This window comes from Equus przewalskii, chromosome 9, assembly GCF_037783145.1.
Source record: "Equus przewalskii isolate Varuska chromosome 9, EquPr2, whole genome shotgun sequence".
Classification (NCBI taxonomy): Eukaryota; Metazoa; Chordata; class Mammalia; order Perissodactyla; family Equidae; genus Equus; species Equus przewalskii.
In genome coordinates this window covers 10,686,763-10,711,114 of record NC_091839.1, presented here as the reverse complement: position 1 = coordinate 10,711,114, position 24,352 = coordinate 10,686,763, and the positions used below count along the sequence as shown (strand labels likewise).

General features: G+C 41.2%; 1 protein-coding gene across 11 annotated transcripts in view; it reads left to right on the top strand.

Annotated features, from left to right (window-relative positions):
* Positions 1-16,243: 16,243 nt before the first annotated feature.
* The window catches only part of LOC103558848 (zinc finger protein 780A), a 34,275-nt gene continuing 26,166 nt past the window's right edge, over positions 16,244-24,352 (top strand). For 2 of the 11 annotated variants that reach the window (XM_070557757.1, XM_008532072.2), the window contains exons 1-4: positions 16,244-17,080; positions 17,756-17,826; positions 22,408-22,462; positions 23,909-24,035. In XM_070557757.1, coding sequence (XP_070413858.1) covers positions 22,418-22,462; positions 23,909-24,035 — 172 coding nt within the window. In that variant the 5' untranslated portion in view covers positions 16,244-17,080; positions 17,756-17,826; positions 22,408-22,417. Of the gene's footprint in view, positions 17,449-17,688; positions 17,827-21,771; positions 21,970-22,407; positions 22,463-23,376; positions 23,577-23,908; positions 24,036-24,352 lie in introns of those variants that run through there. The other 9 variants (XM_070557755.1, XM_070557754.1, XM_008532076.2 and 6 more) reach the window with 9 other exon arrangements.

Below are 24,352 nucleotides of genomic sequence, written 5' to 3'. Positions count from 1 at the left end.
GTCGCACAGATGGCTGCAATGAGGAGCTCAGGTTTCAGGATCGTGGAAAGCTTCTCTTTGTATCTGCAGTTCAGCCTACCCCCTGAATATTTTGGAGGAGGTCACCAGCCATGGCGGGTATTTTAGGCCAATGGAAAAAGCGTGTTTGAACATGATTTGCAGGAAGGAACATAGAACATACAAAGAACCAAATGAAATCTCTTGTGCCTCGTGAGCCAAGAACAAGAGAATCTGGCACGAGCTGAGGTTATCGATTAGGGTGGGATGACAACTTGCCAGGTTTTATTGATTGAGTTAAGAATTTGTACAACAAATCCCAGCAGTAATTTCAGGCAATTTAAGGATTTTACCAAGGAGAAAGCAGGCATTTAAAAAATTGTCCCCTTTGCCTGACAAATTTGAGAATAGTTTATTGAATGGAGCAAGAGTGAACTTGGGAAAAAGAGTTAGGAGACGTTTGAAGTAAACCAGGTGAGAGAGGATGATGATTCTGATACTGATGATGACAATCACCCTGAAGCGGAGCTTACCGACTTGAGAAACACTTCCTTAGAAAGAAGTAGCCACTGAACTAGGTGATTGTTTCATCAAGTGTTGGTTGAGGCTGAGGTGGGCAATGACGCACAGCTCTCTTAAGACTCGGTCGTGGTGGTGTTTCCTGATATTGGATACTGAGGAAGCTGTCGTTTGGGTGTAGAGATACTGCACGTTCTTTTTAGCACGCGGAGTGTATGATGTCCCTAAGGCGCCTGTGTCATGCACGTGTCTAGTCATTCATCACACACGTGAATATGTGAGTGGAGCACAGATGGAGGGTCTGCTTTGGAAATATGCATTTGGTTGTCAACAACATATATTAGTAACAGGAGCTGAGGTCAGTTGGAATAAAAGAAAGGGAAATTTAAGAGTGGAGAGAATAGGCCTGAGACTTAGTAACAAGTTAGCTTCATTTGAAGAGCAGATAGAGAAGGTGGATCTATGCTTTCAGTTCATTCATTCATTGGTTCATTCATTTTATCAAGAATATTCATCATCCCCACTAAACGCCAGTCACTGTTATGGGTGATATTGGATATGGTGATAACAAGATAGGGAGGAATAGTGGTCCTTACAGAGTTTACATTCTACTGGGAGTGGCAGCAAACATTAAACAAGCAGATAACATTGTAGGATTTCAGCTGCTGGTAAGGGCTCTGTTGAAAAGTAACCGATAGGGGGCTGGCGTCATGGTCGAGCGGTTAAGTTCACGTGCTCAGAGTTCACCAGTTCATATCCTGGGTGTGGACCTACACGCCGCTCATCAAGCCACGCTGTGGTGGCGGCCCACATAGAAGAAATAGAATGACTTACAACTAGGATATACAACCATGTACTGGGGCTTTGGGGAGAAAGAAAAAAAAGAGGAAGATTGGCAACAGATGCTAACTCAGGGCCAATCTCCCTCACCAAAAAGCCAAAAGAAAAGAAAAGAAAAGAAAAGAAATGGCTAAGAAGTGGAGAAAGAATACTCTGCTTGATTCAGTTTTAAATAATCTGGTCAGGAGATCCCTTCCTGAGACTGAGATGTTTGAACAGAGTCCAGAATGACTTGGGAGAGGAAGTGATGCCTGTAGCCCTTGGCAAGAATGAGAGGGTGGACGGAATAGGTAGAGGAAAGATTGAGGAGGGCCCATTATTGGTGTGTTGTAGGAACAGCAAGGTGACCCGTGTGGCTGCAGGAAGACGCGGGCATGAGCAAGGAGTAGGGGTGAAAAATGCCAACTTATGTGAAGCATTGTAGGTAGTGTAAGTGTTTTGACTTTTACCCTAAAAGAGATAGGGAGCCATCAGAGGTTTTGAGCAGAGGAATGACCTGATCTGATTTATTTATTTGAAAGGATGATGGGGCTGGCGTTATACTGTGCTAATTTAGCTAAGCATTTGTGCCATATTTAGAAGTTGGAAGAGGAGCAGTAGCCATGTGCCCCGCAGAGGATTGTGGGCCCCAGATGCTGCGCAGCTTTCCACACTCCTCTCGTCTGCTGGCGTGATGCCCCAGCCGGACTGCAGCTGCCCCGGCTCCTGCCAGGTGTCTATCCTCCCTCAGTTTTTCCTAGTGCTGGGCCAGGTGTGTGTGCATCCATGGCAGGGTACCACCTTCTGCAGGTCACCCACGGTGTAGGAGTTGGAGGTCATGAGACACCAACACACGGTCCAGTTTGTCTTCACTCTCTCCTCTTTTGCGTCCAGCTTTTATGTCCTGACTGCCTGGCCTGCCAATTTGCAGTGACCTCAGGCCCACCACCAGACACAGAGGCAACAGCATCCCACGGACTTCTTCACGGCCTCCCACAATTGCGAAAGGTCTAATTCTTATAAAAATTGCGTATTCCATATCCCTCTCAGTGGTTCTACTTCTCTGATTGAATCCTGACACAATGACGTTCCTCCTGGGTTCTTGCTCGAGAGATCAAAGCAGGAGACTAGAGACAATTCAGAAGGCAAACTTCAATAATCCAGTGAAGTCTGAGGGACTAGTGTCCTACCAGTGGAAGTGGTGAGCATTGTTCAAATTCACATATATTTTTATGCGTTTGCCTTCTTTCCTTTCTGAGATAATTGCAATCTCCAGGCAAACACGAGTCTTTATCGTCTTGTTATTTCTGTGCCAGCTTCCAGCACAGATGAGATTTATAAAGGTTCTAGGCTCTTATTTACTTGACATGATGCCTTTTTTCCCCATAAATTTTATGGCAGGGTAACTAACATTCATAAGCAAGTCATATGTCTACAGACCATGACATTTTCACGATTTGAACACTCTCATGAAATCAAAACCCAGATTAAGAAACAGAATAATACCAACAACCCGGGATCCATTTTTATGCCCTAATAAAGTCGCTAATCCCAAAGGTAACCGCTATCAAGATTTCTAATACCATAGATTGGCATGACCGTATTTGAACTTTGTATAAATGGGATCAGACAGTAGGTGTTACTCCATTTCTCCGAATTCTATGGCTCAACATTATGATTCGGAAACTCACACATGTTATTACATGTAGTTGAAGTTCTTTTATTCTCTTATCTGCATATTGTTCCATTGTATAAAATCAAGACAATTTACTCTTTCTAATGTGCATGGTCACTTGGCTTGTTTCCAGATTTGGCTAGGAGAATAGTGCTGTTATGAATATATTTGCACATGTCTTTGGGGCCATTTATACATGAATTTCCTCTGAGAATAAGCTAGAAGGAAATCCTGGATCGTTTGGTAGGCGTGTCTTAGCTTTTGTAGACAATGCCCAACAGCTTTCCATAGTGGTTGTACCAATGAATTGATATTTCCACCAGCAGCGTATGAGAATTCTGTCGCTCCAAATATTACCCCCAAATTTGGTATTGTCTATTTTTTTCATTTTAGCCATATGAATGGGTGTGTAATGATATCACACTATGATTTTAATTTTCATTTCCCTATTTTTACATATGTTTGTTAGCCATTTGGCTGTCTTCTTTTGTGAAATTCTTTTTAAAATGTTGCCATTTTTTTCTATAGATTACCTCCCTTTTCAAAATTTATCATTGAGATCTTTATATATTCTCAGAATGAGTCTGTTGCAGGATGCATTCAGTGTAAGTGCCTTGTCCCATTCTTTGCCTTTTCTCTTTCTTATTCGTGTGTATTATAAATAGAATTTCTGAATTTTAAAGTAGTCCATTGTATTATTTTTCCTCTTAAATTGGTGCTTTTGCTTTCCTGTTAAGTAAATCCTGGCATACTCCAAGGTCGTGACCAGATTCTTCTCTGCTTTCATCTAAAACTTTTATTGTTTATAATTTCACATTGACATATATAGCATATGTGATTTCATTGTTGTTGATGGGGTGAAGGAGATGCCAAAGACTTGCTTTCCTGATGGATATCCAACCATCCAAGAAGCGTTTATGTACCCCAAATGTACTTCAGTGTCTTCTGTGTCACGAATCAGGTGGCGAGACATTTGTGGGTCTGTTTCTAGACTTTCCACTCTTTTCTATTGGTCTGTTTGTCTATCCTGTGCCACTGTCACACTGGCTTAATTATAATAGCTTTGTCATAAGCCCTCCGGCTTTGATCTTTTTCTTCCGTTTTGCCTAGTCTTTCTCTGCTCTTTATATTCCCACACACATTTTTAGAATCAGCTTGTAAAACTTCACAAACGGGGCTGGCTCCATGGCCGAGTGGTTAAGTTCGCGCGCTCCGCTGTGGCGGCCCAGGGTTCGGATCCTGGGCGCGGACATGGCACCGCTCGTCAGGCCACGGTGAGGCGGCGTCCCACATCGCACAACTAGAAGGACCTGCAACTAAGATATACAACTATGTACAGGGGAGGATTTGGGGAGATAAAGCAGAAAAAAAAAAAAAAAAAAGATGGGCAACAGTTGTTAGCCCAGGTGCCAATCTTAAAAAAACAAAAACAAAAACAAAAAAACTTCACAAACAATCCTGCTGGAATTTTGCCTGGGGCTGCACTGAATGTATAGATCATTTTGGGAGAACCGTTATTCTGAAAACCTGAGCATTTCAAGCTATAAACAGTATATCTCCACTTACTTAGTTCTTATTGGATTTTTCTCAGGAATCATTTATGGTTTTCAGTGTCGAGGTCTTATGTGTCATTTGCTAGATGTTTTCCTAAATATTTGATGTTTTTGATGCTATTTTTAAATGGTATCGTTTAAAAATTTTTATTTTCTATTTCTTTGTTGGTAGTATTTAGAAAGTACCTAGAAATAAAATCAGCTTTGTATTTGAATCCAGCAACATTACTAAATTATAATATATTGCTATAGATTCTTTTTTATTTTCTGTGTGCACCATCATGTGCATCACCTGTGAATAACAACGGGTTTATTTCTTTTCATTCAATCTATATTCCCTTTATTCATTTGTCTTGCCTTAAATACATTGGATAGAGACTTCAACAAATCGTTAAAAATGGGCACACTTGCTTTTAATTCTGATCTTAGGGGGGAAAGCTTTCAATTTTTCACCATTAATTATAATAATTCATCATTACTTATAATTTTGTCTAGAAATTATAGATGGTATTTGTAAGAATGAAGACATTTTCTTTTGTTCTTAGTTTTCTAAGGGTTTTGCATTTCTTGTGTAAACCCTACATGGTTGTGATATATTATATATTTTTCTTTATTTGCTGATATTTTTCAAATATTGAAAAGGTTATTGAATCGTCATCTTTTAAAATGTCATTCTCATTCCTGATATTGATAAATTTTCTTTCCTTCCTTCTTTTCTTCTGTTCCTCCCTCTTTCCTTCCTTCCTTCTCTTTCCCTCCCTCCTTTTTCCTTGTCCCCCTCATCCCTTTCTTTCTTTCACACACCTTGCTAGAGGTTTTTCAATTATATTAATTTTTAGAATTCTCTATTGTATATTTGTTTTATATTTTACTGACTTCTGCTCTTATCTTTGTCATTCCCTTGTTATATGTTTTTTTGACTTGATTTGCTATGTTATTTTAGCTTTTTTGTGATGGGAGCATATAATTAATTTTCAGTTTTTCTAATTTTTTTTTTTAAGATTGGCACCTGAGCTAACATCTGTTGCCAATCTTCCTTTTTTTCTTCTTCTTCTTCTCCCCAGAGCCCCCCAGTACATAGTTGTATATTCTAGTTGTGAGTGCCTCTGGTTGTCCTATGTGGGACGCTGCCTCAGTGTGGCCTGATGAGTGGTGCCATGTCCAGGATCCGAACCGGTGAAACCCTGGGCCGCCGAAGCAGAGCATGTGAACTCAACCACTCAGCCACAGGGCCTGCCCCCAGCTCTTCTTCTTTTTAAGAAATATTTATTTAAGGCTATAAATTGAACTCTAAGTGCTCTAGCTGTCTCCCACAAGTTGGTATGTCATAGATTTATCATTCAATAGAAAATATTTTCAATTTCCCTTTTGACTTCTTCTTTGACTTATGTTTTATTTAGCAAGGTATTGCTTAATTCCCCAAAAGTTGTGAATTTTCTCCTTACCTTTTTGTTATTTCTCACTCAATTCCTCTGTGGCTAGAGAACATACTTTGTATTTTTTCAGTCCTCTGACCTTTGTCGACGTTTTCTTTATGACCCAGGATGTGGTCAATTTTGATAAATATCTCTGTGCTGTTGGAAAGAAGATGTAATCTTTTGTTGATTTGTTCAGTGTTGTATGCACAACAATTAAATCCTGTTTTCTAATTCTGTTGTTCAGATATTGTATTGCCCTGCTGATTATTTGTCTGCTTGTTTTATCATCTATTAAGAGATGTGTTAAAATCTCCCACTATGGGGGCCGGCCTTGTGGCGCAGCGGTTAAGTGTGCACATTCCACTTCAGCGGCCCAGGGTTCGCCCCTTTGGATCCTGGGCACGGACCTGTGCCAGTCATCAAGCCATGCTGTGGCAGGCGTCCCACATATAAAATAAAGGAAGATGGGCACAGATGTTAGCTCAGGGCCAATCTTCCTCAAAAAAAAAAAAAAAAATATCCCGGTATGTTTGTGGATTCTTCTGTTTCTCCTTTTAGTTCTGGTGGGATGGGCCTTAGTCAAGAACGTGAATAGTTCGTCCTCAGTAACAGGCAGTAAGAGAGAATATGGGCACACCCTGTGTGGATGGCTAGTTGACATAGTAAGAGGCTGTAGAATCTTTTTTGACGGCAAGCCCATAAGCTGAGAATCAAGTTGGGCGGAGGTGTTGGAGTCTGGAAGAAAGCGGAGAGAGAGGTCAAGCAGTAGTCATTTAGGGGAGAGGGAGGGTGAATGGGACGGGGGAATACTGTATGACTGCTGTTGGGAGAGAAAGTCCTCCAGGGGGGCTCACGCTCCTATAAGTCTTGCTGAGCGTGCCAGGAGTGTAAGGCCCTGATCTCTCTTTATTTGGGTCATTTCTCAGGGCTGTGTTTGCAGTGAGCACCGTGAGGGACGAGGCAATGTCTCCCTCGGGGACAGAGAGCAGGCTTGCTTCCTTTGCTATAAAACAGCAGGTTCCCAAAGGTCAGTGTACTTATCCTGTAACACAGCCTACTCCATGTGCTGGCATCCATCTCGACCTGTCCCTGTTGCCCTCAGGGGACTCAAGGGTGAGGGGAACCAATGCAAAATATGCTGATACTAAAGCTGATTTCGGTGGCATGAGTGACAAATCCCTTTGTCTCTGGCCCAGGGGTCTAATGCTTTCTGATAGCATCCATGAAACATAACAAGCGACCTTTATTAGCTTCCAAGTAGGAAAAATCAAATCCCAGACCTGACACCTGTCACGGCGTGTTGAGTGCCTTCATGAGGTTAGTGATCATGAATGTAAAGTGAGATCACTGCACTCTTTTTCTCTGTTTAGCCACATTCAGGTGTGTGGAGGCAGGCATGGTGTAGACTGAGCCTTCAAGTGTTGATGAGACTAGGAAATCGAGGGCATGGGATTTGAAATGGGTTAGGAGGGGAGTGAGGACCCTGAGGGGTGGAAGGAAAATGGCGATTCGATAGATTGAATTTCTGGTGACAACAAAGCCCTTTTCGAGTTGGAGCACCAGCTGGAAGAGGAGGAGGTGGGGAAGGTGGCTCAGGAGTGGGGCTTGACGTCGCGCTAAGGGAGCACTGGGCTCACTGGTAATGTCAGGTTTCAGGGTGTGACCATGGGGATGAGAAGTGGAAATCAGGTTGGGGACAAGATCGTTGCAGGAGACAATGTTATGGAACCAGGGGGAAGCATATTGGAAGATCATCTGTGTGTGTATAGACATTTAGAAGAATTAAGACCGGAGTAGTGTTGGGTCGAATTATAGTAATTTAAGATTTAAAATCTTCAAGCAATGATGGAAAGTGACTGGTGGGGACAGTGGATGACTGCAATGGGGAGATGTAGCTGATGATATCATCTGATGACACTAGATTCCAAGCCAGAGGGATTTAGGATGAATAATGATATGAAAGGAATCTTCGGTACTGAGGGAAAGTATATCCATGCCTACCGTAAGGTACAAAGATGAGAGCTACTCCCAGAAAATAGTGCAAAATCTTAAGAAAGCTGTGCATTTATTGAAAAATTTGGGTGCAGATTATTTTCTTGCATTGTCTTTTAAGGACACCAATTAAATCACAATGGGGTTCTTATCCTCTGCAATTTCTTAATTTTCTATTTTGTTAATTTCTCCTCTTAATTATTTCCTTTTGTCCACTTCCCTTATGTTTATTCTGCTGTTTTTAAAAACTCGTATCTTTTTTCAGATATTTAGTTTAGTAATTTTTAATCTGTCTTTTAAAAATTATATCCACTTAAGGCTTTAATTTCCCTATAAATGTTTGCCTTAGAATTAGCTCTTCACTTTTGATACATAAAGTTTTCATGAATTTTCATTAATATACAATTGCTTATTCCAAATAAGTGGTTCTATCGACTAATAAATTTTTCAAAGTGTTTATTGCCCATGTTTTTGTTGGTAAATGTAGTTGTATGGCTTGACGGTCATGAAATTTGGCAGGTAAGGTATACATTTTGAAGAACTGATTGCAAAATGTTTTGTAGCCAGACTAGATTTCTCTAGATATTTCATATATGTTGAAAAAAGAAAAGTGTTTTCTATTAGTTTTGGACCCAGGGTCCCAAACGTGTTTATTTGATCAAGCTTATTATTTAGTGGCTCAAAAATTTTCAACCTTACTAAATTTTGTTTCCTTAAACTATAATATACTAAAATATGCATGTTAAAATTTATATATAAGTACTCTTTGTATTTTTACATCAATTTTTTCGGGTATGTAAGTTGACATTTCTCAGGTGCATGCAAGGTTAGGATTGTTATATCTTTTAGCTGAATTGTTCTTTTTATCAATATGTAATAATTCTCTTTTTCAAGAATGTGTTTTGCCTTAAAATTTACTTTGTTCTATATGATCATTTGTATCAGCTTTATTTTGGCAAGTTTATGATTAGAATATCATTTTTCATAACTTACTTTGAATATTTCTGCATCATTATGATTTGAAATAATCTCTTGTAAAGAGATTTTATTTTTTGAAATTTGGCATAAGAAACTGTGACTTGACTGCTATGTTTAATAAACTTAGCTTTGTTTTTCCTGATATAATTGAATTTACATCTATAATATTATTTGTGCTCTCTATCTAAATGCTATTGTTTTGTTTTAAGATTTTTTCCATTTCTCTTTCTAGTGGATTTGTCGCTTTCCTGCTCTCATTCACTCCTTCTAAACCTTTGGAATATATCCCTACCGTTTTCCTTCTTATTTTTCTTGAGACTGAAATCTCACAGAATTCAAGTAGTATCCTTCACTGACGAAGCAGAAGATGTTTCCTTGTTGTCTCAGACATGACCTGGTTCTCACCATCCAGATCCCCAGGCTGTTTCTACATTGCGCTGGGTGTTCAGTGTTTATCAAAATCTCTTACTTCTCCTTTAGTTTCACATTAGTGCAGAGTATGACCAAGAACATGAGGCATGATGACCATGGCACAGCTCATCACCTTCTGTGAGTTTAGGTAACTTGTCTGTTTCCCATTACATTGTTTGTCCTTTTATTCAAATCTGAGATTATATGGAATAGTATAATAATGACGTGACTTTGAGAAATCAATTAGTTAACCGTAGAGAACCCAGTCCTTTCTTCTTTGCATTTTGTACTTCCACGGCTTGTGTCTTTGTGACTACTTACGGGTTTCATGCCCTTCCTAGGAGCAGTTTCACTATTCCCTTACTCAGTGTCACAGGGGAATCCTACAATGCTTTACTCTAACAGCTATGAAACTGTAGTTTTCAACTGTAATTATGCAGAGGAGAAAATTTGAATATCGTCACAATATCATGGGTTGGGAAATTTGTTATTCCAAGGTCGATATAGGGAAACTGCAAAGGGACGCTGAAGATATCCTTGTGTCGCTTTACTGCATCATGTCACTCATAAACCAAAGCGAGGGATATCTTGAAGGAGTAAACAGTGTGGTATCCGCCCTAGGGGCAGATATTGGCTAGATATTCACCAATCCTCTTTCCTCTTTCTGGATATATAGGAGTACCACCTTTCCCAGCCTCCTTCACATTTAAATTTGAACAGGTGACGGCTTTATAACCAATGGAATGTAGGCAGAAATAAGGTAAGTCATTAAGAGGCTGGGTCATAAAATTCCCTGCATCATCTTCCTACCATCTCTCTTCCATGCCCGGCCGCATGATTTCCGAGCACAGTAGGTCCCCGCTTACGTGTGGATTTGCTTCCTGCATTTTCAGTTACCCATGGCCAACTGTGGTCCAAAAATGTTAAGTGGAAAATTCCTGAAGTAAACAATTCGTCAGTTTTAAGTTGAGTAGCACGATGAAATCTTGCGCCGGCCTGCTTTGTCCTGTGTGAGACGTGAATCATCCCTTTGTCCAGGATGTCCACACTGTACACGCTGCCCGCTCGTGAATCACTTAGTGGCCGTCTGGGTTATCAGGTCAACTGTCGCAGTATCGCCGCGTTCAGGTCACTCTCATTTTACTTGATAATGGTCCCAAAGTTCAAGAAAAAGGATGCTGGCAGTTCAGATATGCTGAAAAGAAGCCGTAAAGTGCTTCCTTTAAGTGAAAAGGTGAAAGTTCTCGACTTAAAGAAAGAAAAACATCGTATGCGGACGTTGCTAAAATCTACGGTAACTTTTATTACAGTACATTGTTCTAATTGTTTAATTTTATTAGTAGTTATTGTTGTCGATCTCTTACTGAGTCTAATTTAGAAATTAAACGTTATCACAGGCGTGGATGTCTAGGAAAGAACATAGTATATGTAGAGTTCAGTACTATCCACAATTTCAGCATCCACTGGGGGTCTTGGAATGTGTCCCTGTGGATGGGGTGGGGGGGGAACCACTGTATCTAAGTCGGTCTCAGAAATAGCAGGACCTCAGATGAAAAGGCCCCGGGGCTCTGAACCACCACGTTGCTCACCAAACACCCAGTTGCATTATTATGTCAATGAGGAGCAAGTAGTAACTGTCTGAGTCTGGGCTCTTGTAACAAAATATCACATTCTAGGTAGCTTATAAGCAAGAGAAATTTATTTCTTACAGTTGTGGAGTTTGGGAAGTCCAAGATCAAGACTGGAGTGGGTCCGTGATTGGGTGACGACCCACTTCCTGGTTCATAGCTGGCACCTTTGTGCTGTGCCCTCACACAGCGGAAGGGGCAAGGAATCTCTCTGGGGACTCTCTGGGTCTCAACAAGGGCAGTAATCCCACTCCTGAAGGCTCCACCCTCATAACCTAAGCACATCCTGAGGCCCCATCTCTTAATACCATCACCTTTGAGGGTTAGAATTTCAACACATGAATTTTGAGGAGACACAAACATTCAGAGCATAGCAGTAACTGAATGAAGTCACTTAGAGTTTTGGTTGTTCGTCGCTTCAGCTAGCACCAATGACCTCTCTAACACAGGCCTCCATGTGCTTGTGGGCCGTTCCTCTTTCCATGTCCTTTGACCTCCCAGGGTTTTAGCAGAAATTAATTATCCTTGGAATGTCTCAGATGGAACGGCATTGCTATTTTTCTCAATTACTTTTGCTCTTTGTATTAAAATCACAGTACAGTTTTGTTTGGGATTTGCTTTTTGTATTCCAACTTTCTTTGGAATAAATTGGCAATGAAGATGTTTGATGTGAGCAGCAATCGAAATTTGTGTTTACTGTAGACATGGTTCCTGTGGTTTCTGTGCTCTGAGCTTAACAGTCCAGAGGTAAAAGCATAATAATTACATCTTTGTAAGATAAATATACATAAATATGTTTGAGATTGACAAAAAGCAAAATTTAACACTTGAAGAATTCTTAGAGAAGAAAACTCTGTCTTTTTTTTTTTGCATTTTTCTCATTTTTATTTTATTTTATTTTATTTATTTATTTTTTATTATTATTATTTTTTATGGAGTTATTGATAGGCTACAATCTTGTGAAATTTCAGTTGTACATTAATGTTTGTCAGTCATGTTGTAGGTGCACCACTTCACCCTTTGTGCCCAACCCCCACCCCACCTTTCCCCTGGTATCCACTAAACTGTTCTTGGGCCATAGTTTTAAATTCCTCATATGAGTGGAGTCATACACAGATTACCTTTCTCTCGCTGGCTTATTTCACTTAACATAATTCTCTCAAGGTCCATCCATGTTATTGCAAATGGAATGATTTTGTTCTGTTTTGCAGCTGAGTAGTATTCCATTGTATATATGTGCCACATCTTCTTTATCCATTCATCTGTTGATGGGCACTTAGGTTGCTTCCACGTCTTGGCTATTGTAAACAGTGCTGCAATAAACATTGGGGTGCACAGGACTTTTGGGATTGCTGACTTCAGGCTCTTTGGATAAATACCCAGTAGTGGGATGGCTGGATCGTATGGTAGTTCTATTTTTAGTTTTTTGAGGAATCTCCATACTGTTTTCCATAGTGGCTGCACCAGTTTGCATTCCCACCAGCAGTGTGTGAGGGTTCCTTTTTCTCCGCAACCTCTCCAACATTTGTTGCTATTAGTTTTAGATATTTTTGTCATTCTAACGGGTGTAAGGTGATATCTTAGTGTAGTTTTGATTTGCATTTCCCTGATGATCAGCGATGATGAGCATCTTTTCATGTGCCTATTGGCCATCAGTATATCTTCTTTGGAGAAATGTCTGTTCATGTCTCCAGCCCATTTTTTGATTGGGTTGTTTGATGTTTTGTGGTTGAGTTGCAAAGAAAACTCTAAGTCTTAACAAAGAGGCTGTAGCAATTTAAAACTCATGTTTTTACCATTTTATCAGTAATCTCTTGATGTTAGAATTCTAGAAGTGTTAGGTATCCTGTGCCTATTATTAATTTTCATTAAAATAATGGAGTTATAAGAGTTTCCAGATAATGGAATAAAATATGTGTTCACAAAACCATTAACGGCCTATATTATATGATCTAGTCTTTTAAAAAAGAATATCTCAATCCCCTAGGAGCTTAGTATTTAGATAGAGATTACGGACAGCATATGTAGTATGAAAAGGCACTATGATATGAATTTTTACGGTAAAATTGTAAAAAATATATTTTTTAATGGAAATGTGGAGAGTGAGACATTTAGCATATAAACTGATATTTAATCTAAAGATGTTATGCTTGATTGTGATGAGGAATTATTTTTGTCGGGGGACTATGTGAATAAGGACATAAACAGTAATCAGTTCCAAGGAATTTCTAATAAGCTGGTTCAAAAAAAAAATGGAGGACAGAGTGTGTGACTGACTGGAAAGGCTGACAATGCAGCTTGAGGTCATATAGGAGAACTTCTATCTTATCATTTAAGCATTTGCAGATTTTCTTTATGCAGTGGGAACCAGTAGCAGTTAAACATTCAGGCTTTTTTAACTAAGAATGACTCGAGAATTCCTGTGGCAGATGAGCTAAAAGACATAGAAGTTAGAAAGGAAAGACTAAAACTGTTAGTACTTGCAAATCACATACTTGCTTTGGGTTTTCCAGGGACATACTCTACGGAAACTCAGAATTAATTATGAATTAATTAATTATGAATAATTAATTAAGCAATGTTGTGTATAGGTCAATAAATAAAAGGCAATTGTATTTCTGTATACCTACGATAAAGAAATAAAAAATGAAAACAAATCATACCATTTACATAAAACAGAAATACTTAGGTATGAATCCAACAAAATGAACAAGCCCACTACACTGAAAAACGCAAAATTTCTCTAAGAAATTAAAGAAGGCCTAAATAAGGAAGAATATTACATTCATGGACTAGAAGGCTCAGTATTGTAAAGATATAAAATTTTCTCCAAATGCACGTAATGCAATTACTGATTAAAAATCACAGAAATTTTTTTGTGGAAATCGACAAGATGAGTCTAAAAGGCGTTCAAAGATGCAAAGGGCCAAAAAGAACCAAGAGAATCTTCAGAAGGAGATTAAAGCTGGAGAACATTTGCTGCCATGTGTAGAGATCTATTATAGTGATACAATGTTTAAGACAGCGTGATGCTGGTGCAAGGAGAGAGAAACCGGCCAATGGAACAGAATAGAGTCCTGTAATACACCCATACACATGTGGTCACCTGATGTATGACAGCGGTGTCACTGCGGTGCAATGATGCTGCCCCAAATTAATCCGGGATATGTGAGTGTAAAATAAAGTTTTTAGAGGGAACAGGAAATGCCTCCTAACCTTGGAGTCGGCAAAGATATTTTTAACAGGAAACAAGAAGCATTAACCATAAAATAAAAATATTGTAAGTTGTACTGTATTTTTCACAAGGACATTTTCCATCAGACAGAAACATTAAGAGAGTGAAAAATCAACCCACAGAATGAGAGAAGATGTTTTCAATCTATATATATGATATAGGATTTATATCGACAATATATTTAAAAAACTTATAAAAATCAATACGAAGAATACATCTCAAAAGAAAAAAAGGGGCAGAAATGTGATAAGCTGCTTCACTGGACAGGCTATCCTAAAAGTCAGAAAACATCAGAAAAGTTCATCAAAGAGACTAGTACACACAGTAGAATGACTACACTGCAAAAGAAAGAAAATACCTAGTATTCTTTGGAAAACAACTGGAACTCTTCCACACTTTCCCTGAGAGTGTAAATTAGCACAATTCTTTTTTTTAAAGCCACTTTATTGAGTTGTGATTGACATGTAAAAAACTGCACATGTTTAATGTACACAACTCTATGAGTTAGCATAAGTATACAGCTGTGAAACCATCACCACCATCAAGGCCATAGGCAAATCCATCACCTCTCAAAGTTTCCTTCTGCCCCTATTATTAATATTATTATTTTAATAACACAACATAAGATCTGCTCTCTTAGGAAACATTAAATATACACTACACTATTGTTAGCTATAGGCACCATGCTGTATGGTGGATCTCCAGGACTTATCTATCTTGCATAACTGTAACTTTGTCCTTTTTGACCATAACCTCCCCATTTCCCCTTTCCCCAGCCCCTGGAAACCATCATTCTACTCTCTGCTCCTCTGAGTTTGACTATTTTAGATTCCACACGTAAGTGAGATAATAGAGTATTCGTCTTTCTGTCTCTGGCTTATTTCACTTAGCATAATGTACTCCAGGTTCATCCAAGTTGTCACAAAGGGTAGGATTTCCTTCTTTTTTAAGGGTGAATAATATTCCATTGTATGTATATACCACATTGCACATACTTGTCCAGTAGGTACATACCTCCATACTCTTTTCCACAGTGGCTGCACCAGTTTACATTTCCACCAACAGTGCACTGAGGATTCCCTTTTCTCCACAGCCTCACCAACACTTACTATCTTTTCTTTTTATAGCAGCCACGCTTCAGACGTGAGGTAATATCTTACTGTGTTTTGATTTGCATTTCCCTGATGGTTAGTGATTTTGAGCACTGTTGGTCATTTGTATGTCTTCTTTGAGAAATGTCTATTGAGGTCCTTTGTCCATTGTTTAAGTAAGTATTTCGTTTTTTCTCTGAGTTATATGAGTTCCTTATTTATTTTTTGGATATTAACCCTTTATTGCATATATGGTTTACAAATATTTTTTGCCCAATCCATAGGTTCCCTTTTAATTTTGTTAATTGTTCCTTTACTGTGAAGAAGCTTTTTAGCTTGAATTAGTCCCACTTGTTTATTTTTGCTTTTGTTGTATGTACTTTTGGTGTCATATTCAAGAAATCATTGCCGAGACTAATATCAAGGAGCTTTTACTCTGTTTTCTCCTAGGGGTTTTATGGTTTTAGGTCTTATGTTTGAGTCTTTAATCCATTTTGAGTTGATTTTTGTGTATGATGTAAGATAAGGGTCCAATTTCATTTTTTTGTATGTGGATATCCAGTTTTCCCAGCACCATTTATTGAAGAAACTATCCTTCTCATCATGTATTCTTGGCGCCCTTATTGAAGATTTGGTCACGATTTATGTGTAGGTTTACTTTGGGCTTTTTTTTTTCTGTTTCGCTGGTCTATGTGTCTATTTTTATCCCAGCACCATACTGTTTGACACTTTAGCTTTGCAATACACAGTCATCAGCTGCATAACGACGTATTGGTCGGTGACAGACCACATACACCATACGATTAGTCCCTTACAGCCTAAGTGTGTTGTAGGCTCTCCATCTGGGTTTGTGTAAGTACACTCTATGATGTTTGCACAATGATGAAACACTCATTTCTCAGAATGTATCCCCATCAAGTGATGCATGACTGTAATTTGAAGGCAGGAAGTAAGATGCCTCCAGCTTTGTTCTTGCTCAAGATTGCTTTGGCCATTCGGGGTCTTCTGTGTTTCCATTCAAGTTTTAGGATTGTTTTTCTATTTCTGTGAAAAATGCCATTGGAATTTTAATAGGGATTGCATCGAATTTGTAGGTCACTTTGGGGAGTATGGACATTTTAACAATATTAATTCTTCCAATCCGGGAGCATGGGATATCTTTCCATTTATTTGTGTCTTCTTTGATTTCTTTCATCAATGTCTTAGTTTTCAGTATACAGATCTTTCACCTCCTTAGTTGAATTTATTCCTAAGTACTTTATTGTTTTTGATGCCGTTGTGAATGAGGTTGTTTTCTTAATTTCTTTTTCGGATAGTTTGCTGTTAGTGTATAGAAACACAACTGATTTTTGTACATTGATTCTGCATTCTGTAACTTCACTGAATCCATTTATTCTAACAGTTTTTGGTGAAGTCTTTAGGGTTTCCTATATATAAGATTCTTTCTTCTTTAATAGTTATGCTCATTTGCATTCTTCTCCATAAAGAAAAAAGTAAGTTACCTTGAAGTCCCAAGGAGCAGTATTCCTCCCAAACAGGATTCTCACCTTTAGCATCGGCCTGCGCCTGCGCCTGCGCATTCCGCGGGCTGGACTCCCGCTCAGGCTTCGGCTCTAGGGGCGGCCCGAGTTGCATGCTGGGATCAATCGGATCGTAGAGCTCCAGGGTTCTGACGCTCCTTCCTGTTTCGGACTATATTTCCCAGCGGCCACCGCGCCAAATTAACCGGTCCATTTCCCGTCCCCAGGATCGTGGGCGTAGCAGGTGAGGCCCTCGGGTCCGAGAAAGACGTCACAGCCTGGGGGAGGTCTCTGCGGACTAGCACCCCAACAGGACCGGCCTGTGACGTGATGGAGCCTCAGGCTCGTGCGCGCGCGGGCAGCCGGGGAGGGGGATCGTGCGATCGCGAGTGACGGCCGCCGAGCGTGGGCGTGTGCGCGGGAGGGCGCGCGTGGTGCCCCGCGCGGGACAGCGCAGGGCCTGCGGGGGCTGCTGTGACGCGGGAGGGGCGTGCGGACCCTGAGTGGGCTCTGCTGCGGCTGATTGTCGCCGAGCCCAGTGCCTGCTGCTTCCTGCGTCTTCTCCCCTCCCGGCCCCGGGGGCTGCCGCAGAGCGGTGGGCACAGCAGCGGGGTGAGATCCTGCGCCTGGAAGGAAGGTTTCCCCAAGAAGGCACAGACCTGGACTTGGGATGGGAGATTAGAGCTGGAGGTGCCTCTGAGCCCCCCTTTTCCCAGCTCGCCCCCACCTGTTGAGAACCCCCGCGTTCTCAGAGCTCTGTCCCCAGGAGCCAGCTTCGAACTCAGGGACCGACTCCTCCTTTTACTTCCATCCCATTTTGTGCGAAGTAAAGGAAGGTGTGGGCCTGGAAGGGGCTTTCAGATTTAGTCTGCGCTCCAGGAAAAGCCTGGGGTCTCACGCTTGCCTTCTCCTCCCCCAGTCGTACCGTTATCCCAAAGAAGGACCGCAAGGAGGATGAGAGTACTATTGCGGCGCGTCTGAAAGTCAAGGGTGAGTTCGTGCTTTGTTTTTGTTTAAGAAATGCGTTTCTGTTTTTAGAATATAGAGGTTCCGGTAAATTTTCAGTAAATGGAGAGAGACCTGCAAATTGATACCCCACCATTGTGGTCGACCATTGTCCCTCATTCCTTTACTTAATATCCACTTAGCCATTTGGTAAATTGTTTACATCTTCTTGTGCACTCTCTTTTTTTAAGATGATATGGAAATAAACTTCCAGAGATTGATGTTAAAGCTTTATTTTAGACTCTGATTAGGTAAGAAGGAAATTAGTGTCGAGGTGGAACCACACACCAGGTATCTTTTGGTCTTTACGGGCCTGCTTTTTGAAGCACGGGAAGAATGGAGATGGTCACATGGTCTGTGAGGCTTTAGGAGTGGGGAAGTGATAGCCACAGAAGATGGTGTCAGTACGAGCCAGAATTTTTCCAGGGAGTCCCACCAGTTGGTATTTGTCTTCCTGGCCCGGTTTCCTTTGAGGTTTGGCAGCCAAGGTGTGTTTTGGTTTTCATCTTGTGTGGACTGTGGGAAGCAGTGTCATGTTGTGGTTAAGAGTGGGGGCCGTGGACCCAGGGTATCTGGGTTGGAATCTTGGCTCTCTTTCTCGTCTCAGGTCTGTAATGAACATTAGATGAGTTAATATGTGTGAAGCGCCCTAGAGCAATGCCAGCCATTTAATAAGTGCATGGTATGTTTTAGCTGTTACTCATGCGTGGTCGTTTTAGCTCATTCCTCTCAACTCTCTATACAACAGGAGCATTAGGAATGTGTGATTTATTGGGATTGCTGCCTGCATATTAAGAAAATGAGTGAGATGCTCAAGTGATCTAGAATAGAAATTCTTAATGTGAGTCCCTGTGATTCCATTTATGGTTATTTATGGACCACAAACTCCTTGAAATAGTATATGGAAGTGTTAGAGAATTTATAATGGTGGGGTTTGGGGGGAGAGAATGTAGATAGTTTCATGGGATTATCAAAAGTGTATGTGACCCAAAAGGCTTGGACCCATTAGTGTGGGTTGGTGATTCTCAATGGGGTGTGTGTGTGTGTGTTTGTGTGTGTGTGTGAGGCTTGGACCCACTGGTGTAGATCATTGATTCTCAGTGGGGTGTGTATGTCTGTGTGTGTGTTTGTGTGTCTGTGTGTGTGTGGGGGGGTAGTTTGGATCCATTGGTGTGGATCATTGATTCTCAGTGGGGGGTGTGTGTCTGTGTGTGTGAGATGCTCCCTTCCAGGGGACATTTGGTAATATTTAGAGACAGTTTTGCTTGCCACACTGGGGGACAATGCCACTTGGATTTCATGGGTAGAGGACAAGGATGCTACTAAATATTCCATAATGCACAGGCCAGCCCTCCCCACCCTCCCAGCAAAGAATTATTTGGGCCAAAACGTCAGTAATGCTGAGTTTGAGAAACCCTGGTTTAGAATCAAAGGACCCTAATACCTGGAGAGACATTTTAAACGATCTTATACAAACTGAGTAGTTAAGCAAATCATACTAGACTCAGGTGCTAGAATATGATGCACTTAATAAAGTTCTGCTTATAAAGAATCATGAGAAGAGAAAATATTTGATACAACGTTAAGCAGTCTTCATGTTGTGAACAGCAGTGCTCAAGAAAATCTTGTATGTGACTCCCATTTCCCGAGCGAGGGCGTTCTGTAAGCATCAGATCCAAAGGGATATTTTAATTGGCTGTTCAGTGAAGAGAAGCGAGCGTGGGGCTGTATCTTCCACGCATTTTCTCACTCAGTCTACACGTGCCACTTAGCTGCCTTGTGTTCTTTTGGAGAAGAATCCTCATAATGAAAATGTCTGATTATATTGGTGAGATGGAGCTAAAGGATGTTAGCACTGGTTGATGGTATTTGTTGTGGTCACATTGATTTCTTTGTTGACCCTCATGACAAGCTCAGTTTTTTAGTGATTGGAAGTGCTCCCTCCCTGATAACTCTGTTTTTATTTTTTAATTTGGAAGTAGCTTTATTGTGTAGTTTTAATGATGGAATAGGGTGGAACTGTTCTTTTTAAAAGCTTAAAAAGAAGAAAGTTAAAATTATAGTCCCACCCTCTAGAGATAGTCATTATTGATGTTTTGGTTTATGTTTTTCGAATTGTTATTTCTGTGTGGATAGGAGAGTTTTGCTTCTGTAGAATAGAATGAGTTTGAAAAATAAATTCAATTCAGATGTGATTTTCATTCATTTCTGGGTCTGGGAGAGAAGAGCAAAGTGCCAGTCCCTCCCTCTGAGGGTTCTCTGCCAAGAGTGCCTTTTCTCCTTGTCTTTATGAGAACATTTTTTGCTAGTGTTATTTAAGAATTTCATTCTCCAGGCTAGCCTCTGAATGTTTTTGGTTAGCATTCTAAGAAAGAGGCCTTATACTGTATTTTACTATCTGACTTATACAAGAAAAAAGAAAACAGTAGAATTAAGTTTCTTTAGCAGATGTCATCTTCTTTCTCCTCAGTAATAATGAGGACACATCTCTAACAGTTATTGTATGTCATTGTATGTTTTCACTGAATTTTCTTTCTACTCTTCCTGACAGCACTCTGTGCTGGTAACTCTTTTACACACGAGGAAATAGAGGCACCGAGCAGTTAATTGTCCTAGTGCAGGTCCACGTCCTGAGTGTGAAGACAAAACTTGTGAGGTTTCTTTACTAATGACAGGGTACCATATTTGAATATAGGTGGACTTTCAAAATCCTGCTTGCTTCACGTAATAATTCATCATAAATGTTTTCTTCGTCAATTAATGTGACCCTCACAATGAATAATGGCCTGGCATGCCATCATATAGTGGCCTGTAGTTTATTTAACCATGTGCCAACTGTTGGATACTTAAGTTTCTGATTTTTGGTCATTCTCTGGTGATCATCCCTGTGCGTATATTGTGTGAGCTTCTATAGCTGTTTCCTGTGGAAAATTTCTAGAACTGGAGTTTGGGTTAATCATAAGATGCTCAGGTGCCTGCAAGGTGGTAGATAGTGTGATTATACTTGGAGGATGTAATGACTGAAAGACCCACCCACCACTTGTAAGCTTCTTTTTATCCAGCAAAGAAAATAAAATCTGAATAAGAATAAGGATATGGCAGAATTGATAAGGCCATCAGAAAACTTCACCTAGCATACTTTGACAGTTGACAGGAAGGAGACCTCTTTTACTCTGTAGTCACCAAGCTCTGACCAAAGTCTAATAAACCCATGGGATTTCTGTAGCATTAAATCAAATCCTGTTGTGAGATTTGAACCTGACTTAGAAATTCTAAATATGTTAAATGCAAAGTGACTAATAACAGAAGGTGACTCGGCAGCTGTTGAGAGAACACGATGACTAAAATGACAGGTTTAGAAAAGTAATAAAGCTTCTATTAGGAAGACGTGAGAGGAACAGCAATGAGAGCATCGCTGACGCACACAGGATATTGCCTGGGGGCCTGCAGACGTTTTTTCTAAAAATGAGTCTAACATAATCAGATAAAAACAGACATCTTAGGGTTGGTTCAGGAATTGGGAAATGAAGGGAACAAACCCATGACGTGAAAACAAGAGGTCGCTAGAGTTCCTGAGTTTCCCCACCAAGGTCGGAGGGAAGCTGTCTGGATAAAAGGTGGTCCTTCATCCGGTTTGGAGGACACTTTCCTCATAGGGAAAAATCCGTAAACGTATGTGAATGCATGTGTGTGTGTCTGTATTTGAATATAACTGTATGTATATTCCACGTTAATGCCTGGCCACAGTTAGAACAATTATGAAACAACCTTAAACAAAAAGTAGAGAATTGGGGCCATGATACAGAGTTAAGAACTGTTAACGTGGCATATAATTTTCTGGAATTTTTTTCTCTCAACGTCTGTTAGTCTTTATAGTTATTTATACATATATTTTACGTGTGTAACCATATCACACATCCTGTTTTGTAGGCTGATTTTTCTGCTGCCCTTATATGTTGAACATTTAGTGACCACTGAGTATTCATTGCGTGGCTGCTCTGCTGTATTTAACCCGGTGGCTTTGTTGGGCTCGGAACGCCGAGCAGTGCCTGAGCAGTGCCATCGACAGCCTTTCCAGATTTCATGCTGCGCTTCACTTCCCCAGCCCCCACTTCACCAAGAATTCTGGTTTGGACGATGTGACCCCTTCCCAGCCCTGAAACCTGGGAGCGGGTGGGAAGGATCTGCACGGAGCAGGAGGAGGGGCCGGTCCTAGGCCTACATGCGCATCCCAGGAGTGGACGGCTGGCCAGGATCCCTCCTGCTGGGATATTTTGGAGGACAATGGGTTCCCTGGGGTTTGGAGGAGAGCTTGATTTTGTCCAGACTCCTCTTACTGGTTGCCATTTGCATGAGAGAGTGAGCGTGCGTGCGTGTATGTGTGTGTGTGTGTGTGTGCGCGCACGCGCACGCACGTGGATGTGTGCGAAGAGAGAAGGGATGGAAGAGGAGTCTTAGGGGGGTAGTTGAGACATAGAAATGGAGGAAACAATTGTTCTATTAATTTAAGTCACTTTGAGAGCACTGAGGCACAGCTTTCCTTAAACCCTTCCTTCTTTTCTCTAGGAGAGGAAGCATGAGGAAGATTGACCGGTTTTGTAATTCTAAAAACATGGTCCACGTAAGTTGCTATTTCTTCCCCTTGAAATATGATGACTTTCAGGTTAGGTGACAGTTATGACTTCCCCTGGAGCTCCCTTCTTAAGGATCCATGATCCTACACCCCAGTTTGTCCCATTACAGTGAAGGTTGGTGGGAAAAGAAAGCTTAGTGCTCTTCCTGTCCGTGTCTCTCTTTTCCAACTGGTGTTGCGTTTTCTTTAAACACGTTATTTAACTTCCGCTTTGTGCTCAGTCCTCTGTCAGAGGAAACGCTGGAGCCGTGGGGGTCGGTCCCCACAGGGAAGCGGGTTTGTGGGGTTTGAGAAGTTAGAGTTGACTGGCTCATTTGACCACACTTGGGAAAACCTCGAGACTTCTCCACAGACTCGAGCTTTCCAGGTGGATAAGATAGGATTTGCTTTCGGGTGGCCTCGGTCTCCATGTGTGACAAGATGATCTATTTATGAGGCTCTTAGGAAAGTTCGGTGAGGACGGTGGATGGTAACAGGAAGATCGTCCAGTGTGTAAGTGGTGGGCGATTGTAAATTCCCGGAATTGGGAAAGACCATAGAGACGTTGACTATCTGAATATATAAACAGAAAAGAAGGATCAAATCTAGTGTGTCAGTTATACGGACTGTTATGCAGCTTATAAAAATCACTTACGACGAGAAAAAATGCTTTCGGCCTCAGCTAGTATAATGAACTTGAGGAATGAGAACATTCTCAATTTTATGTAAACTCTGTTTTCTAAAATAGATATTTTATATAAAACTTGGGGGAAAGGTTTCATGAAATTTGGTTTTCTTATACCTTAACGGGGAAAGACGGTGTTTTTGTTGTTGTTACTGCTGCCGAGTTGATTCTCACTCCTGGTGGCCCCGTGTACCGCCACTGCTGTTCATAGAGTTTTCATGGCCCATTTTTTCGGAAGTGCGTGGCCATGTCCTTCTTCCTAGTCTGTCTTAGTCTGGAAGCTCCGCTGAAGCCTGTCCGTCATCAGTGACCCTGCTGGCGTTTGAAATACCAGTGGCATAGCTTTCAGCATCCCAGCAACACGCAGCTGCCACAATGTGACACCCGACAGGGGGGCAGTGTGGTTCCCTGACCAGGAAACGAACCCGGGCCGCAGCGGTGAGCACAGCACTGAGTCTGAACCACTAGACCCCCAGGGCTGGCTGAACATGGTGTAGAAGTGCACACTTACAGCGTTGTGAGGCAGGCATGGTGCCTAGGTAGTAGGGAAATTCAGGTTTTTTATCCATCCCCAGACATGCTGGGATTAGTGAGTTATCGCATGGTACCCAAGAAGTTTGCTCTGCGCGAGTGGGCTTCCTCAAGAACGTGCAGGCGCCCTGCGGAATTCCGCATCGCCCCCTTCCTGCAGTGTGGTCCTTCCCTCCCTCTCCTTCCATCTGGAATGATTTCCTTCAGTCTCACTGTGATACGTGTGTCTGTGGTTTCAGGGATCCGTGACGTTTGCCGACGTGGCTGTCAGCTTCTCTCAGGAGGAGTGGGCGTGTCTCAGCCCCGCTCAGAAGGCCTTGTACCGCGATGTGATGTTGGACAACTACAGCCACCTGGCCTCACTCGGTAAGGCTGTCTGCCCCGATGTTCATTACTACTAAATGTGGATGAGTATTAAATACTTATAATTATTAATGATAAATTGTCAGTGTCTGTTGTCTTCACCATGAGTTTCTGGGCTGTCATTTAAGCAGTAGCTGAGTTCCTTCTTCTCGCTACCGAAAGAAATAGTTTGGGATTTGTTGGGTTGAAAATGCCTGCATCTTGCCCATCGCTGAGTGAACTTTCTCCCTTACGTTGGTCCTCTCTGTGGCTGCCTCTTTCTTAATGACCGAGGAAGTGAATTTGAAAACTTAGACCTTCATTGCATGATCATTAGCTGA